Here is an 18,946-nt window from a genome sequence, read left to right on the forward strand (position 1 = left end):
TGGTACCGTGGTTTCTATTTTTAGTGAGCTAGCTAGAGTACAGCTAGAGCGGCTACAGGAGATTCCATTCACACCCCTGGCTGCAGTGTAGACGCACCCCACATATGTAAACTGAATTATTGAGTCAGGCCTCTTTCCATCAGTCGGCTGTTTTTGACTTGGCAAATTAGCGTAAATATCGAGGTCCCTTGGACTGGTATAGCTTATCCCCCTTTGGAATGAACTATCCTAATACAAGCAGCTTTATATCAGTGTAGTTGCATCCAGTCACATTAGATGAGTGTCCCCCTCACGGCTCCCACTGGAGGCCTCAGGGCAGCCCAGAACGCAGCCCTTCACCTCAGTTTCCCTTGTTCGTTCCACAAATAAAATTCACATGCATTTTTTTCCAGTCCAATAGCAACAGATCCCCATTTAGGTTTCATTTATTAACTTAACATTCAAAACTAAAGGACAGATGACACCTTCCCACCAGTTACCTACACCCCAAACTCCCCCTGTCCGGCCTGAGTTCTGCCCGCCTTAGCAGGCCACTCCCAGCTCTTCCTAGCTGGAGCAATTCCCCCAGTCTCAGGGTTTTCCCTCATTCACTCTCTGAACTTTCACTTCAGCCTCCTGAGTTTTCCTCTTCCCCCATCCCCGTTCTGCCCTTTATTGGAAATGACCTGAGTCCCCTCAGGTGTGGACCCTTCTCTAACTAGGCCCTGTCACAGGCAGAGATAGGCAAATATAGTTTAAATGGTGCCATTTCTATGTGTAGACAAGTCTTGACACATTTATTCCTCACACTGGACACGAAGGGGAGAGATAAGGGGAGGTCTGACAAGAGAGACGACAGAAAGAGAAGACTCAGTTTAGTTCTTCTATTGCACGATGCTTTTTGTGACACAGACACAGTTATTAGGGTCACTAAGAAAATTGAGAAAAATGAGAAGGAACTGGTGGAAAACATCCTCTGGGAGTGAAAGTATTCTCAGGACAGAGATTTGGCTGTAAATGTACAGGCTGGGTTTTCCCATAAAAGGCCGATGTTAGGCAACCAAATCCTATGGGCAGTGAATGGGAGTTGGGCACCTCGCACCCTTTTGTCTCATTTGGAAATGGTGGAGCAGATAGGGCAGTGGACTGAGACTCTGGATAGTTGGTTTCCTGGTATGAGCACAGTGAATGATTCCGCCCCTCTGGGATTCACCAACCCAGCTTGGCTGATGGCAAACCCTGCAGGCACCCAAGTGTTTGCAGAAAATAGGCTGCAGGTGCTACTGGCCATGCCCTGTGGAGCCTCACACCAGGCACCCGGATGCCAAGTCCCCAGAGTGACGCACAAACCTGGGGAAGTTGCACGTTCCCCTGCCTGAGTCTCTTCCAGGGCAGGTCAGGTGCCCAGGGGCTTTGAAAAATTCCACTCGGACTCCAACTACCTGGAAAAAACTGGCCCAAAATTGTTGTTGAAAATGGGCAAATAAGAGGCCTGTGCTGGTGTCCTGTGTTCTGGGGCACAGGTCAAAGGGTTTCCTTTGGCTTTTCTCTTCCTTTGAATGATGCCTGGGGATGAAATACACTCCATGAAAGGAAAGTTAATTATTCAATTTTCTAATGCTGGATTTTCATGCTGATATTGCAACACAGTAATTTTAGAATGCAGGTGTCTGATTTTTCAGGGGTTTGTGTGTATATCTAGATGTCTCTCACCCTACCCGGAATAGATACCCAGTGTTCCAGCTGAGTTCATTTCGCCTGCAGCCTCTCACTGAGTACAATCTCCCCTCATTCTCTGAACTTTGAGGAGGCACAAGTTCACGTCTCCCACAAGCCCAGTGATACCCACCTGTGGCATCTTATATAGGTCCTATAAGTCTCTACCCAAGTCTCCTTCTCTTCCTGCTGTAGTAGTACCAGCCCAGTAGTACCCACCTGTGGCATCTTATATAGGTCCTAAAAAGGCTGGGTCACAGGTTTGAAGAGGTCTTTCCATCTCCACTTTCTCCTCTCTGTAACAGCCGTGACTTTGTAAGACCATGACTACAAGACCAGTGAAGTTCAGGGAAACACGACCTGGGACTACAGCAGACTTTGGTGCAGGCCCTACCCCAGCCCATGTTATAGCTATTTTAAACCAAAGAAATTGACCAATTAGCATGCTCCAAACTTGAATTTCCTGCAAGCTTTCCTCAAGGCCTCCTGGACCACTTTGTTTCTCAGGCTGTAGATGAGGGGATTGACCAGGGGAGTCAGGACTGTGTAGACGACAGAGAGAACTTTCTTGAAGTCACTCAGGATGTCTGTCGTTGGGAACATATAAACAATCAGCAGGGTTGCATAATAAATGCTCACCACAATCAGGTGGGAGGAGCAGGTGGGAAAGGCCTTTTGCCTCCCAGTAGTGGACGGGATTCTCAGGATGGTGGTGATGATGCAGATGTAGGACATCAAGGTAAGCAGGAATGGGACCAGTAAGAAAATCAAGCTGAGTGTGAAAGCCAATGTTTCCATCAGGTGAGGGTCATTGCAGGAGAGTTTTACAAGGGGGATAAAATCACAAAAAAAATGGTCAATACTATTGGGGCCACAGAACGTTAACTGTGATATCAACAATGTTGTTATGTTACTACCTAAGAAGCCACCTAGCCAAGAGCCACCCACGAGCTGCAGGTAAGACCTGTGACTCATACGGGCTGCATAGTGCATTGGATCGCATATGGCTAAATATCGATCATAAGACATCACTGACAGGAGAAGGCATTCTGTACCAACCAGAGAACCAAAGAAATAATATTGTGTGACACACCCATTAAATGAAATAGTCCTGTCCCCAGTCAGGAGACCAGCCAGCATCCTGGGCAGGATGGTGGAGCTGTAGCAGGTCTCCAAGCAGGACAAGTTCCCCAGGAAGAAGTACATGGGGGTGTGAAGGTGCTGATCAGCCACAACTAGCACAATGATGAGAACGTTCCCAGCCACAGTCATGATGTAGATCACTAGGAACAGCAGGAAGAGAAGGATCTGCAGTTCTGGGAGGTCCCCGAATCCCAGGAGGATAAAATCTGTGACAGATGTTCCATTTCCCTGTTCTGGGTTCGCCATGGGGTGTGTCTACTGGAAAGAAATGAAATCTGCCACATAAATGAAGAACATTCACTCAATAAAATGTCAGCACTATTTTCATTGTCCCCCTCTGCTGGCTACTGGAATGATGGGTTATTGGAGAATTGAGACCAGGGGAGGGGTAATGACATCTCATGATCCCTGGGGCAGATTTCGTATCTGAGGAGGCTGCAGCTTCAACAAAACATTAATCTCTCTGGAAACTCATGTAGTAACTTGACAGGTGGCACGAAGCACTCAAATATTAAGGTGATGGGGCTTAGGTACCACAGTACAAAAACATGTTGGTTGAAATAGTCACGTGTTTCACTGCCTGTTGTATCAAAGCAGAACAGTGTCCTTTATAGATTGGAGATCCATGGGAGAAACGGGCCAGGATTTGATATTTGAAATGAAGCCGCAACAGATAAACAAACCAAACAATTAAGGCTGGGATTTGCAGTGTGTGGGCAGCCAACTCCAAGTGAATTGCAGTGGAAATATGGCGCCTAAGTCTATCAGAGCTATTTGAAATTTTTTCTTATCAGACCAATGCCTCTCCTTTAATTGTCCTGTGGTCAGACTCTCTACATATAGAAATCGGACCATCATTACAATACAAAACCAAAACAACTCTTGCAAGAAAGCACCACATTAGCTGGAAATTGATCCTCTCTTGTAAGATAAAATTCTGTATAAAATTTGAAATTTGTAAGAAATGTGCAATTTTCATATTATGAGAGTGGTGTAGAACCCAAATTTCCATTTCATCTGCAAATCCATGATTTCAAATGCTGGCTTTCATTCCAATTTTACTTTTTAAAAAATATTTACCTATTTTAAATTCATTTCTAGGATATTTTTATGTTATATTACATTGTGTTTCATAGTTATTTACATTTCTTTCTATATTATTTAATTTAATTTTATATTATATAATTAAGCTCTACAGTAATTATTTTCCTAAATAAAAGTATGTAGAAATTGATCTGTTCCCCTGGAACATTTTGATCTCTATCAAGAAAACATTTTTCCATCAAAAATGCCAATCAGAAATTATCAGCTCTACATTTTCTTCCTTATCTTTGGTTAAAAGTAACAGTAACCCTCTTTCTCTCACGCTCTCTCTCTCTCTAGTCTGCCACTACTGTCTTTCTCCCCATTACTGACCCTTAAAGAAAGTGGGTGGGTGTGGTCATTTCTTTTCCTGGACTGACTTACTAATCTTTATTAACTGTTCAGTAAGGCCCTGATCATGCACAGAGTGATGCACAAGGTTAATTTTACACCCCGGGAATAATTCTGTTCCATCCAAGACTTCCATGCTGACATCTAAGATAAAATTTCCACTGACTTCAAGGATGGAGCCCCTCTGATTTCAATGGGATTTGGACAGCGAACGCCTTGAGCTTTCATTAAACGTACAGCTCAGCTGGATTTGATTTCCATCGACAGACACTGGTAAAGGTCGATATCAGCTGATACAACCAAACCAACAACAGAAACTATCAGGAAGAGTGGGCCTCTCCCAGCACCTTGCACCTGCAGGGATGGTGTCACTGGCCCCATGACTGTGCAGGGAGCCCTCTGCACCCATCTGTCCTGGGAGTCAATGAGTGGGGCTGGGACAGCAGAGCTGCAGAGGGCTCTCGGCATGGCTGCATGGCTGGCAACACCCATCCCTGCAGGCGCAAGGTGCGGGGAAGGCTGCGGCCATGGTGGGCCTGGGCTGTGAGGAGGAGGGTGAGTCTCTGGCGGTGGGGGAGGCCACCCCCCTGCCAAATGGTTTCTGCCCATCGATGGAGCAGTTCAACAATGAGGTGACCACTCTCGTGTCTGGGGGCTCCCCGCCATCCTCCTCCTGCTCCCAGCCCCGGCCATGGATCTCTGCTCCACTGGGCCAGAGCAGCCGCCTTCCTTGCCCCTTGTGCCCTGGTGTCTTGGATCCCTCGGCCGGTTGGGAGCCCCTCACATCCTGCTGGCAGCGCTGCCCTCGCCATGACCCACAACTTAACCCCCACTGAGCTTCCTGAGACTGTAAAAATTAATACTTAAAAGTTAGGAGAAAAATAATCCAATATTAACCCTCTAAGGGGAGAAACAAAACTGATTTGTGCCAAGTCTACATATAGCCAGTGCCTGCCCCCGGAGCACCGAGCGCAGCAGCCACAGCAGCTCTGCTTTCCCCCTGGCACTTTATTAAAGCTCTCAACACCCCATTAGGTAGGGGTCAGGAGGGGAGGGTAGAGAGGAAGGAAGGCTGCTCCGGTGTTTGAAGTGCTAGCCTTGGACTTCACAGAGGTTGGTTCATTTCCCTGCTTTTTCACCAGCTCCTTGTGTGACTTTCAGGCCAGATTTCCAAATGCTGGAAGGTACCTAACAATGCACCCAGGTGCCTGAGTAGGGGCCATACTTAATGCCCATCAATTTCCCATCTCACTGGGGAGGCTGTGTGTTGAGGTTCCAAAATACCTTTATATATCTGCCCCTCTGTGCACCAGGTCCTGTCTGTAATGCAGGGGTAATAGCATGGCATAGGGCTGCTGGGAGGATAGATATATTCAAGGCAGCAGGATGCCCAGATACTAGGGTGATGGGGGCCAGGTAAGCACCTAAAATAGATGTGACTTGAGAGTCTTTTCTTTTTCCAAATTCTGTCATTTTCCTTTGGGTGAGGAGTTTAAGAGAGATCAGTGCCCAAATCCCCTTGGATTCTCATGGTGTTAATCACCAAACAAACCTACGTTGCTTCAAATTCCTCAAGATTCATGGAGCAGAGAGGGAGGAAAAGGATGATTTACCTCTAAGGCTGGTCTCTCAGCAGCTGGAGTCTCTGTTGTCTTCTCCTCACGCAGCATTTCTGGCACCGGGATCCAGGTTATTCAGTCCATTTTCTCCCCCAACTGTATTCACCTACTTCCACATACCCAGTAACTAGAATGACAACCTATAAAAGCTACTGAGTCTCCATTCCATGTCTCGTAATGTGACCTCATACCCTCTGTCAAATGGAGAACGTCTTTTCTGGTTCATTATATATCCTTCTGCAGGGAGAGGCAGTCTCCTGAGGCACGTCTGCTGTGAGGAACGCAACAGGCAAGGGCAACTTGGTATTTACTGATATTCTCTAAAACTAAACCAGAGTCAAGCTTCTAATCTCAGAGGGAGAGTTCTGGAGAGGGAAGAAATTTATAATCCTGAACAAATCTCTCTCTTTATTGCATGAACGCCATAGTGACTGTCAAGAAATAACGCACTAATTCTAGATTTTACTGCTGCCGCAGTGATTTAGGCACTGAGCTCCCATCCAATTCCTTTAGAAAGGTTGGAAAATGTCAGCAGTTAGCTGATCTTACATTTTCTCTAACCAGTCCTCCTGTTGCCCTCCATAGCAAGTGCCCATGTACCCAGTTCTAGTGCAATGAACTCACTCAATTAGTTCAGGTAACATTTTAAAAAAAGTCTAAGTGATTTAAAAGCCTAAATCCCATTTTCAAACGTTTCTCAATTACTCAGGCTTAGCAACCTAAATCTCACTGAAAGGCAATGGGATTTAGCCTCCTATGTTACTTTTGAAGTTTGCTTAAGTGTTTTTGAAAATGTTACCCTTAGCTCAATGCCTGCTGGTCTTTTCTGAAATGAAAAAGTGCAGCCTGCTGCTCAGATAAAATGCAGTTGTAACAGGGTGCTTTATACATTTAGGTTGGGAATTTCAAAGGGGGTTAATGTACGGAATAAGGACCCAATAAGGACCCAACTTCCAACTTGCTATGAGAATTTGGCACCTAACTCCCACAGGGTTCTTGGGAAGGCCCATACCATGGCAGCATGGAAGTCAGAGACTTGCGATTATAAAGTACAAATAATTTCTTCCCATTCCCAGAAAAGTTTCAGGGTCACACGCTAATAATACAAATTATGTATCTTGTTCCAGAACTGGTGTGTTAGAGTTTGAGAACCAAAGAATAGCACTGAGTCCATCCTGTAACGGACTGTGTTCTACATTCACACTAGCCAGTTTGTGGGCCAGTTCGGGTACAGTCAATATAATCTTTTCAGATGTGTGTATTGCAGTATATTCTACAACTTGACTCCAACACTGTCCTTTTTCAGTGTGAAGTTTTTGACCTACTGTCGCTTTTTGCCCTAAAGGGAAGGTTTCTTCCAGTATTTGCAGAAGGATACAAATATCCACTTATATCTGAATGAAAAACCAACTATGGGCTTGTCTACACTACAAAATTATCAGAGGGGTAGCCGTGTTAGTCTGGTTTTGTAGAAGCAGCAAAGAATCCTGTGGCACCTTATAGACTAACAGACGTTTTGCAGGAGCTTTTGTGGGTGAATACCCACTTCTTCGGATGCAAGCTTGCATCCGAAGAAGTGGGTATTCACCCACGAAAGCTCCTGCAAAACGTCTGTTAGTCTATAAGGTGCCACAGGATTCTCTGCTGCTTCTACAAAATTATGTGATTTTTATCTTATTTGACCTTGAGCCCCTGTATTAATGAAGTCGATTGTGTGTGGCCACACCATGCTTGCTGTCTCGATGGATTGCATCCTCACTAGCAGCCCCTGCATCAATGCACAAAGCAGTGCATTGTTGGTAGCTATCCCAAAGTGCAACTTGGCACATTGTGCTTTGGGAAGTTTGTGCAGTGCCTCATGGGACCAAAACATTCTTGCAGGGGAGAATGAGAACATTGTGTTGACATCCCATGATGCACTGTGCTCCCTCCCTGACATAAATGGCAAACAGTGCAGTGGTTTTTGCACCTTTAAACCTCCACATGTACGCCACAACCCCAGAAGCATGGAGCCTGCTCAGCTGTGCTCTCTTGCTGTGAGCATCTCAAACACCTCGCACTTTCTCCTGCAGTATTTCCAGAGCTGAAGTAGGGTCCTTTGCATGGAACATAGCGATGTCCTGCCAGCAGCCCTGCTGCAAACCATTGAAAAAAACACTTCAGTTACTAAGGGCAGTCACAGACCAGCTGCACATTGCTTGTGAGGGTGCTGGTAGGGTCACTCTCAAGAATCGCATGCAGCTCATTGTAGAACCGGCATGTGTGGGGTTCAGCCCCAGAACGCCTGTTCGCCTCCCTCGAGCGCCATTTCTGGTCCTGTGAAACAAGCGTTGACTGGTGGAAATGCATCTTTTTGCAGGTATGGGATGATGATCAGTGGCTCCAGAACTTTTGAATGCAGAAAGCCAACTTCCGGGACCTTTGTGCAGAGGTTTCCCCTGCCCTGCAGTTCAGCAACACAAAAATGAGAGCTGCTCTGACAGTGGAGAAGCAAGTGGTGATTGATATTTGGAAGCTTGCAACACCAGACAGTTACCGGTCAGTGGGGAATCAATTCGGAGTAGGTAAACCAACCGTGGGAGCTGCTGTGCTCCAAGTGTGCAGGGCCATTAATCGACTTCTGCTACGAAGGGTAGCGAGTCTGGGAAATGTGCAGGACATAGTGGATGGTTTTGCCACGATGGGATTCCCTAACTGCGGTGGGGTGACAGATGGCTTACATATCTCTATCGTGGCACCAGATCACCTTGCCAAAGAGTACATAAACCGAAAGGGATACTTTTCAATGGTGTTGCAAGCGCTGGTGGATCATAAGGGGGCATTTCACCGACATCAACGTAGGATGGTCGGGAAAGTTTTATGATGCGCATCTTTAGGAACTTGGGTCTATTAAAAAAGCTGCAGTCCAGGAGTTTCTTTCCAGACCACAAAATTAACATTGATAACATTGAGATGCCTACAGTTATCCTGGGGGACCCAGCCTACCCCTGGCTCCCAGGGCTCATGAAGCCATACATGGGCTGTCTGGAAAACCGTAAGGAACGGTTCGACTATAGGCTCAGCAAGTACAGAATGGTGGTTGGATGTGCCTTTGGTCTCTTGAAAGGGCACTGGAGAAGTTTCCTAACAAGATTGGACCTTAGTGAGGAGAACATCACTATGGTTATAGCTGTCTGCTCTGTGTTCCATAATATCTGTGGAAAAAAGGGGGGAAATTTTCCTCCAGGGTGGGCAGTTGAGACTGATTGAATGGTAGCCATTGAGACTGATTGCATGGTAGCCATTTTTGAGCAGCCAGATACCGGAGCAAGAAGACGAGCACAGCAAGGGGCGCGGCATATCTCCAAGGCTTTGAAAACCCATTTCAGTATTGAGTCACAGTAATGTGAGTTGCTTGTCTGCATTGTGCTTTCCCAAACCTTCCCCTGGCTTGTATCACTGTCCCTGTAAAGCCAACCCTCCACCTAAGCCCACTGCGTCTACTCAATAAAGAACATTTATTTCTTGAATCCATTTACTTTATTTAACAAACATAAGTAAAGAGGGAAAACAGAAAGAAAAGGTGACCTTGTGGATAAGGGGTTGTAAAGTTGGAACAGGTGAATCATTTTCAGCTGTGTAACATAACAGCGCATTCCAGACCTTCAAAGGTCTGTGGATGGGCACCTTCTGTTCCTTGTATCCTCCCGCCCTGAGTTAAGTGAAAGGTGTCAAGGTTCCTTCCCCACTCTGAACTCTAGGGTACAGATGTGGGGACCTGCATGAGAACCTCTAAGCTTAACTACCAGCTTAGATCTGGTTTTGCTGCCACCACCCAAATTATTTATGTCATTTGGGAAACTCTGTCTACCTCCCGCCCAGAATATCTCCCTCTCAAGTACTATAATCCTTCCCTGGGTAGCCTTGAGAGACTTCTCCACCAAGTTCCTGGTCTAGAAAACATGACCTATGAGGAAAGATTGAAAAAAACGATTTTGTTTAGTCTGGAGAAGAGAAGACTGGGAGGGGACATGATAAGAGTTTTCAGGTACATAATAGACTGTTATAAGAAGGAGAGTGAAAAGTTGTTCTCCTTAACCTCTTAGGATAGGACAAGAAGCAATAGTCTTAAATTACGGCAAGGGCACTACAGCTTGGACATTAGGAAAAACTTCCTAAATGCCAATGTGGTTAAGCACTGCAAGAAATGGCTTTTGCATTTTCCTTGGATTGTCGGAGTTTATTTCAAAGCCAGGAACGTAGGCAGGTATTTTCACTGGGAGTCACACGAGGTCTCCACCCAGATTTTGCACCAGGATAACTATTTTGGTTAGTGGTACGAATGTGTTATGGAACTAGCTGCAGTGCTACACCGTCTCATGTGGACATGGTTTACCAATAGATCACTTATTCCCCTTCCCATGTGGGAATGAACTATCCCACCAGAAGCACTGTCACATCAGTATCATTGCATTTACTTGGTGTACACAAGTGGACACCTCCTGGCGCCCCTTAGAGGACTCAGGGCAGCCCAGAATGCAGCCCCTCACCTCATAGCCCCTCGCCTCTTCATTCCCCATATAATGGAGAACTTTCCCCGGGCTCAGGGTTTTCCCTGCAGGAGCCTCTCTCACTCTCTGAAGTCTCACTCCAGCCTCCTGAGTTTGCGTCTTTCTCTGGCCTCCTTCTACCCTTTATTGGAAATGGCCTGATTCCCCTCAGGTGGGGGCCCTTCTCTAACCAGGGCTGGCTCGGCCTTGGCTCTCCAGCCCAAGGGCACACGGCCTGTCACAGGCAGGGTTAGGCAGATATAGGTAACATGATGCAACATTTATGTGTAGACAATCCTTGACGCATTTATTCCTCACACTGGAGACGAAGGGGACAGATAATGGGAGGTCTGACAACAGAGACGACATAAAGAAAAGACTTAGTTTAGTTCTTTTTTTACACGATGCTTTTGGTGCAACACACACAGTTATTAAGGTCGCCTAGAAAAAGGTAAAACAGGAGAAGTAACTGGTGGAAAACATCCCCTGGGAGTCGAAGTAATTCTCACGCTAGTGGTTTGACTCTAAATGTACAGGCTGGGCTTTCCCATAAGGGGCGATGTTAGGCTCCCAAATCCTATGGGCCGTGAAAGGGAGATGGGCATCTAATACCCTTCGGTCCCATTATTAATTACAACTGGATGTGGTGGAGCAGACAGGGCACTGGACTGGGACTCTGGAGAGTTGGTTTTCTGCCACGAGCCTGCTGAGTAACTCTGGGCAGGTAATGTCACCTCGTTCTGCCTGACTTTCCCCAGCTATAACATGAGGACAAGGGTGTGGAGCTAGGGCTAGAATCACAAAACTCCCACTTTAGGCACCCGAATCCCAGAATCAGAATCCCCCCGGGATTCACAAAGCCAGCTCGGCTGCTGGCAAAACCTGCAGGCACCCAAGTGTTTGCAGTAAATAGGCTGTAGGTGCCCCTGGACATATCCTCTGCAGCCCCACACCAGGCATCCAGATGCTGAGGCTCTGGAGTGATGCACAAACCTGGGGAAAGTGCACGTTCCTCTGCCTGACTCTCCTCCAGGGCCGCATCCCACAGGGCAGGTGCCCAGAGGCTTTGGAAAATCCCACTAGGCCCCCAAGTATCTAGAAACAACTGGCCCTAAATCATTGCTGAAAAGTGGGGAAATACAAATTCTGTGCTGGTGTCCTGTGGCCAAGGCCAGAGGGTTTCCTTTGGCTTTTCTCTTCCTTTCGAAAACAGCCTGGGGATGAAATAGATACTAGGAAACAAAGGTTAACTGTATAATCGCCTAACACTGGAGTTCCAGGCGGACGTTGCAAGCCTATGTTTTTATAATGCAGGTGTCATAAACAGTTAGTTAAGGGTTAAGGTCTCTTTTACCTGTACTGGGTTAACAAGCAGTACCTGATGACCACCTGACCAGAGGACCAATCAGGGACAAGATATTTTCAAATCTCTGTGGAGGGAAGTTTTTTTCTGTGTTCTTTGTTTTGAGTTGAGTCTCTCTTGGGAGTTAAGGGAGTCCAGACATCTTAATCAAGTCCTCCCAGGTTTCTGCAGTATTGTTCTTCTATTCAGTCTAGTGAGTATTAGAAAGGCGAACTAGTATTTTTTTTACTTTTATTTCTGCATTGGCAATTGTGTGTTTTGCTGAAGTAATCTCTTTATTTCTATTGCTGTACTTTGCTTTTACTGAGAAAGAAAGGGGGAGGGGGAGTTCTCTCCAGGTTTATAATTTAGACTCTGGGTATTGTTCCATCCTGGTATGACAGAGATAGTGTACTTTCTTTTTTTGTTCTTTTTAATAAATTCTTTTCTTTTCTTTGGCCTTGGTTAATTCCTTCTCTTGTGGAGATTCAAGGGAAGGGGAGGGGGAAGAGTGAGTTCCTCCTGAGGTTGATTCACAGAGTTGAATCGGTGTGTATCTCTCCAGAGTGGCTAGGAGAGAGGGAGGGGGGAAGTGGGCTGCTTCCCTGTGTGTAGAGAGTCAGGGAGATTGAATCTGTGTTCCCCAGGGAAAGTTGGGGGAACAGGCAGTGTGTCAGACACTTAGAAAACTGACTGGTGGCAGCGTATCAGATCTAAACTAGGATTTTAGTTTAGGGGAGTCCATGCAGGTCCCCATCTTGTGAACCCAAAAGCTCCAAGTGGGGGAGAAACCTATGACATGGTGAGCAGCGGTGACTTGAACCAGAGAGCCATTGAGAGCTATTCTCTTCTCCTAAAGCAGGAATGCAGGTTAGGAGGGAGAAATACCCCGAAGGCAAACAAACAAAGTTTTCTAACAAGGTATTGTTAGAAGGAGTTTTTTTCAGCTGGGCTAACCTGAAAAGAGCTATTCTCTTCTTCTAGAGCAGGAAAGCAACCTGAGAGAAGAGGGGGAGAGTGGGCGGGAAGAAGATTACGGCGTGGAGAGACACCGCAGCGAGCGTGTCAGTTATCCACCAGTCCTTAGTGGACCCGAAATTCATCAACCCAGAGGTCAAAATCACAATTTCTCCATTCATGTCAAAATCGGTAAGCTTACCCACAGCTGAATTGCCTGTCCAGTACAAGGGCTGGTCAGGAACGTGGACTTTTGCTGTCTATGACAATTATTCCATCCCCATGCTACTGGGGGAAGACTTGGCCAACCATGTGCAGCTGGCCAAGAGGGGGAGAGTGGTCACCCGCAGCCAGGCCAAACAAGCAGGCACTCCCATCCCTGTTCCTGAGCCATCCACCAGGACCCCGTCTGTGTTACCAGAGACCCAGACAGAGGTGGTGGAACCGGATCCCATGCCAACAACTACAGCAGCCATAGTACATCCAGTCCCAGGACCGGAACTGGAAGAGCAACCAGCGGCAGAACCTGCGCCAGGGGGCGCCAACGGGCCTGAACTGGCAGAAGCAGCAGACAACCCTACCCAAGAGGCTCAGCCAGAGCCTGAAATAACACCTAGTGCACCAGCAGAGAGCGGTCCACAGTCAACGGAAACAACCTCATCACCTACATCGCATCCAGAGGGATCAAGCCCAAGTCCACAGTCTACGGAGAAACTGGTGTCTCCAGCCTCAAGGGAACAGTTCCAGACTGAGCAGGAAGCCGATGACAGCCTTAAAAAAGCATGGGCGGCGGCACGGAGCGACCCACCGCCTCTCAGTTCTGCGAACCGATCCCGGTTCGTTGTAGAACAAGAACTTTTATATAAAGAGCTTCTTTCTGGTGGACACCAGGAAGGCTGGCATCCTCAAAAACGGTTGGTGGTTCCAACTAAGTACCGGGAAAAGCTCTTAAGCTTAGCCCATGATCATCCCAGTGGCCATTCTGGGGTGAACAGAAGCAAGGACAGGTTGGGAAGGTCCTTCGACTGGGAGGGGATGGGCAAGGCCATTGCCAATTATGTCCGGTCTTGTGAGGTATGCCAAAAGGTAGGAAAACCCCAAGACTAGGTCAAGGCTCCTTTCCAGCCACTTCCCATAATTGAGGTCCCATTTCAGCGAGTAGCTGTGGATATTATGGGTCCTTTCCCAAAGAAGACCCCCAGAGGAAAGCAGTACATACTGACTTTTGTGGACTTTGCTACCAGATGTCCGGAAGCAGTAGCTCTAGGCAACACCAGGGCTAAAACTGTGTGCCAGGCCTTAACTGACATTTTTACCAGGGTAGGTTGGCCCTCCGACATTCTTACAGATTCTGGAACAAATTTCCTGTCAGGGACCATGAAAGACCTGTGGGAAGCTCATGGGGTGCATCACTTGGTTGCCACCCCGTATCACCACCAAACTAATGGCCTGGTGGAGAGGTTTAATGGAACTTTGGGAGCCATGATCCATAAATTCGTGAATGAACACTCCAATAATTGGGATCTAGTGTTGCAGCAGTTGTTGTTTGCCTACAGGGCTGTACCACATCCCAGTTTAGGATTCTCACCATTCGAGCTTGTGTATGGCCATGAGGTTAAGGGGCCATTACAGTTGGTGAAGCAACAATGGGAGGGGTTTACGCCTTCTCCAGGAACTAACATTCTGGACTTTTTAAGCAACCTACAAAACACCCTCCGATACTCTTTGGCCCTTGCTAAAGAGAACCTAAAGGATGCTCAAGCAGAGCAAAAGGTCTGGTATGATAGACATACCAGAGAGCGTTCCTTCAAGGTAGGAGACCAGGTCATGGTCTTGAAGGCGCTACAGGCCCATAAGATGGAAGCGTCATGGGAAGGACCATTCACGGTCCAGGAGCGCCTGGGAGCTGTTAACTACCTCATAGCATTTCCTAATCCCTCCTTAAAGCCTAAAGTGTACCATGTTAACTCTCTCAAGCCCTTTTATCCCAGAGAATTACAGGTCTGTCAGTTTACAGCCCAGGAGGAGATGACGCTGAGTGGCCTGAAGGTGTCTACTACGAAGGACAAAGAAATGGTGGTGTGGAAGAGGTGACCCTCTCCACAACCCTGGAACGTCTACAGCGGCAACAGATCAAGGAGCTGTGCACTCACTTCGGCCCTTTGTTCTCAGCCAACCCAGGACGGACTGAGCAAACGTACCACACCATTGACACAGGTAATGCTCACCCGATTAGAACCCCATCCTACCGGGTGTCACCTCATGCCCAAGTTGCTATTAAACGGGAGATTGAAAACATGCTGGAGATGGGTATCATCCGCCCCTCTACCAGTGCATGGGCATCTCCAGTGGTTCTAGTTCCCAAACCAGATGGGGAAATACGCTTTTGCGTGGACTACCGAAAGCTTAATGCTGTAACTCGCCCCGACAACTACCCAATGCCACGCACCGATGAGCTATTGGAGAAACTGGGACGTGCCCAGTTCATCTCTACATTGGATTTAACCAAGGGGTACTGGCAAGTACCACTAGATGAACCCGCCAAAGAAAGGTCAGCCTTCATTACCCACGCAGGGGTGTATGAATTTAATGTACCGGTACTTCCGTTCGGACTGCAGAATGCACCCGCCACCTTCCAAAGGCTAGTAGATGGTCTACTAGCAGGATTGGGAGAATGTGCAGTTGCCTACCTCGATGATGTGGCCATTTTTTCTGATTCATGGCCCGAACACCTAGAACATCTGGAAACGGTCTTTGAGCGCATCAGGCAGGCAGGACTAACTGTTAAGGCCAAAAAGTGTCAAATAGGCCAAAACAGAGTGACCTACCTAGGGCACCAGGTGGGTCGAGGAACCATTAACCCCCTACAGGCCAAGGTGGAGGCTATCCAAAACTGGCCTGTCCCACAGTCAAAGAAACAGGTCCAATCTTTCTTAGGCTTGGCCGGATATTACAGGCGATTTGTACCACACTACAGCCAAATCGCTGCCCCACTAACTGATCTAACCAGAAAAACACAGCCAAATGCAGTTAAGTGGACTGAGGAGTGTCAGAAAGCCTTTAACCAGCTTAAGGCGACGCTCATGTCTGACCCTGTGTTAAGGGCCCCGGACTTTGACAAACCCTTCCTAGTGACCACAGATGCATCTGAATGTGGGGTAGGAGCAGTTCTCATGCAGGAAGGATCGGATGATAACTTCCATCTTGTCATGTTTCTCAGCAAGAAACTGTCTGAGAGGGAAAGCCACTGGTCCATCAGTGAAAAAGAATGTTACGCCATTGTGTATGCCCTGGAAAAGCTATGCCCATACGTTTGGGGATGGCGGTTCCAGCTACAAACCGACCATGCTGCGCTAAAGTGGCTTCACACTAACAAGAGAAATAACAAGAAACTTCTCCGATGGAGTTTAGCTCTCCAAGATTTTGATTTTGAAATTCACCACATTTCAGGAGCTTCCAACAAGGTTGCTGATGCACTCTCTCGTGAAAGTTTCCCAGAATCAAATGGTTAACAACTGTTCTTGAAACGTGAAAAATCTCGTTGGTTACATACATAATAGTATCTGTAATAGTACATGTGTTTTTTAATCTGTTTATTTTAAAGTTCTAGGAGGAAATCACCGCCAGTGTGGGTCCCCCACTGTCTGTGATTTGGGGGGCGTGTCATAAACAGTTAGTTAAGGGTTAAGGTCTCTTTTACCTGTACTGGGTTAACAAGCAGTACCTGATGACCACCTGGCCAGAGGACCAATCAGGGACAAGATATTTTCAAATCTCTGTGGAGGGAAGTTTTTTTCTGTGTTCTTTGTTTTGAGTTGAGTCTCTCTTGGGAGTTAAGGGAGTCCAGACATCTTAATCAAGTCCTCCCAGGTTTCTGCAGTATTGTTCTTCTATTCAGTCTAGTGAGTATTAGAAAGGCGAACTAGTATTTTTTTTACTTTTATTTCTGCATTGGCAATTGTGTGTTTTGCTGAAGTAATCTCTTTATTTCTATTGCTGTACTTTGCTTTTACTGAGAAAGAAAGGGGGAGGGGGAGTTCTCTCCAGGTTTATAATTTAGACTCTGGGTATTGTTCCATCCTGGTATGACAGAGATAGTGTACTTTCTTTTTTTGTTCTTTTTAATAAATTCTTTTCTTTTCTTTGGCCTTGGTTAATTCCTTCTCTTGTGGAGATTCAAGGGAAGGGGAGGGGGAAGAGTGAGTTCCTCCTGAGGTTGATTCACAGAGTTGAATCGGTGTGTATCTCTCCAGAGTGGCTAGGAGAGAGGGAGGGGGGAAGTGGGCTGCTTCCCTGTGTGTAGAGAGTCAGGGAGATTGAATCTGTGTTCCCCAGGGAAAGTTGGGGGAACAGGCAGTGTGTCAGACACTTAGAAAACTGACTGGTGGCAGCGTATCAGATCTAAACTAGGATTTTAGTTTAGGGGAGTCCATGCAGGTCCCCATCTTGTGAACCCAAAAGCTCCAAGTGGGGGAGAAACCTATGACAGCAGGTATCATATATTTTTGTGTAAGGGTGCATATGCATATGTGTGTGTGGGTACGTATGTGTGCGCGTACATGTGCTTGTGCATGTGTATGTGGCTATGTGTACATATATGTGCATGTGCGTATGTGTGCTTGTGCCTATATATGCCTGTGCGTATGTGTGTGCATGCGTGTATGTGTGTGTGTGCCTGTATGTGTGTGCATATTAGTGTGTTTTTGTGTGTGTGTGTGTCCATGTGAGCTTGTGTGTGCGCATGCGTATTTGCGTCTCTGTGTGTTTGCATATACATGTGCGTATATATGTTTTTGTGTGTGTGTGTGTACATCTGCATGGTTGTGCATGTGTGTGTGTGCAGATGTGTATATGTGCTTGCATTTGTGTATGTGTGCATTTGGGTGTGCGAATATCTGCCTGTGCATATGCCTGCGTATGTTCATACATGCGTGCGTGTGTATGGGTGTGTCTGTGTAAGTGTGCATGTGCATAAGCGTTTGTGTGTATGCATGTGTGCACATATGTGTGTGTGTGTATATATGGGTGCATGTATGTGTGCATGCCTGCGTATGTGTGTGTGTGTATCTAGAAGTCTCTCACCCTACAATGAATGTATACTCAGCGTTCCAGTTGAGTCCATTTTGCCTGCACCCTCTCACTGAGCACAATTGCCCGTCATTGTCTGAACTCTGAGCCGCCACTAGTTCAAATCTCCCACCAGCCCAGTAAAACCCACCTGTGGAATCTGATACCGGCCCTAACAAGACTGGGATCCCAGGTTTCAAGAGGTCTCTACGGTCTGGGCTACCATAGCGGGCGGGGGTTGAACTAAGATACACAACTGAAGTTGAAGTATCTTAGTTCGACTTACCTGGCCGTCCTCAAGGCGATGAGTCGACCGCCGCGGCTCCCCCGCCCACTCCACTTACTCCTCCTGCCGAGGTGGAGTATGGGCGTCAATCAGCGAGCTGTCAGAGCAGTGGCTCTCAGCCAGGGGCAAACATAGCCTGGGGGTACACATAGGTTTTCCCGGGGGCACATCAACTCATCTAGAGATTTGCCTAATTTTACAACAGGTTACATAAAAAACACAAGCAAAGTCTGTACAAACTAAAATTTCATACAGACAATGACTTGTGTACACTACTCTATAGACTATACACTGAAACATAAGAACAATATTTGTATTCTAATTTATTTCTTTCATAATTATATGCTAAAAATGAGAAAGTCAGCAATTTTTCAGTAGTAGGGCGCTGTGCTAGTTTTGTCTTTTTATGGCTGATTTTGTGAGCAAATAGTTTTTAAGTGAGGTGAAACTTTGGGATACGCAAGACAAATCAGACTCCTGAAAGGGGTACAGTAGTCTGGAAAGCTTGAGTGACACTGTGTAAGAGCAGGACACAAAGCCCAGTGGAGCTCAGGGAAACACGACCTGGGACTACAACAGACTTTGGTTCAGGCCCTAACTCAGGCAATGTTATATCTATTTTAACCAAAGGAAACTGACCGGTTAGCATGGTCCAAACATCAATTTCCTGCAAGCTTTCCTCAGGGCCTCCTGGACCACTTTGTTTCTCAGGCTGTAGATGAGGGGATTGACCAGGGGAGTCAGGACTGTGTAGACGACAGAGAGAACTTTCTTGAAGTCGCTCAGGATGTCGGTGGTAGGGAACATGTAGACAATCAGCAGAGTTGCATAATAAATGCTCACCACAATGAGGTGGGAGGAGCAGGTGGAAAAG

The 18,946-nt window shown here is 46.8% G+C and overlaps 1 protein-coding gene across 1 annotated transcript; it reads right to left on the bottom strand.

The window, feature by feature from the left end:
- Window positions 1-2,133: 2,133 nt before the first annotated feature.
- On the bottom strand, window positions 2,134-3,084 carry LOC123348325 (olfactory receptor 11A1-like). Its single transcript, XM_044985840.1, has one exon. It carries the CDS (start codon window positions 3,082-3,084, stop codon window positions 2,134-2,136), a length of 951 nt encoding a protein of 316 aa, XP_044841775.1.
- Window positions 3,085-18,946: the final 15,862 nt, after the last annotated feature.

The sequence above is a fragment of the Mauremys mutica genome, chromosome 13 (assembly GCF_020497125.1).
Source record: "Mauremys mutica isolate MM-2020 ecotype Southern chromosome 13, ASM2049712v1, whole genome shotgun sequence".
Lineage (NCBI taxonomy): Eukaryota > Metazoa > Chordata > Testudines > Geoemydidae > Mauremys > Mauremys mutica.

What these genes read in the sequence shown, in the direction of transcription:
- LOC123348325 (XM_044985840.1), bottom strand. Translation starts at nt 3,084, where the DNA reads ATGGCGAACCCAGAACAGGGAAATGGAACATCTGTCACAGATTTTATC.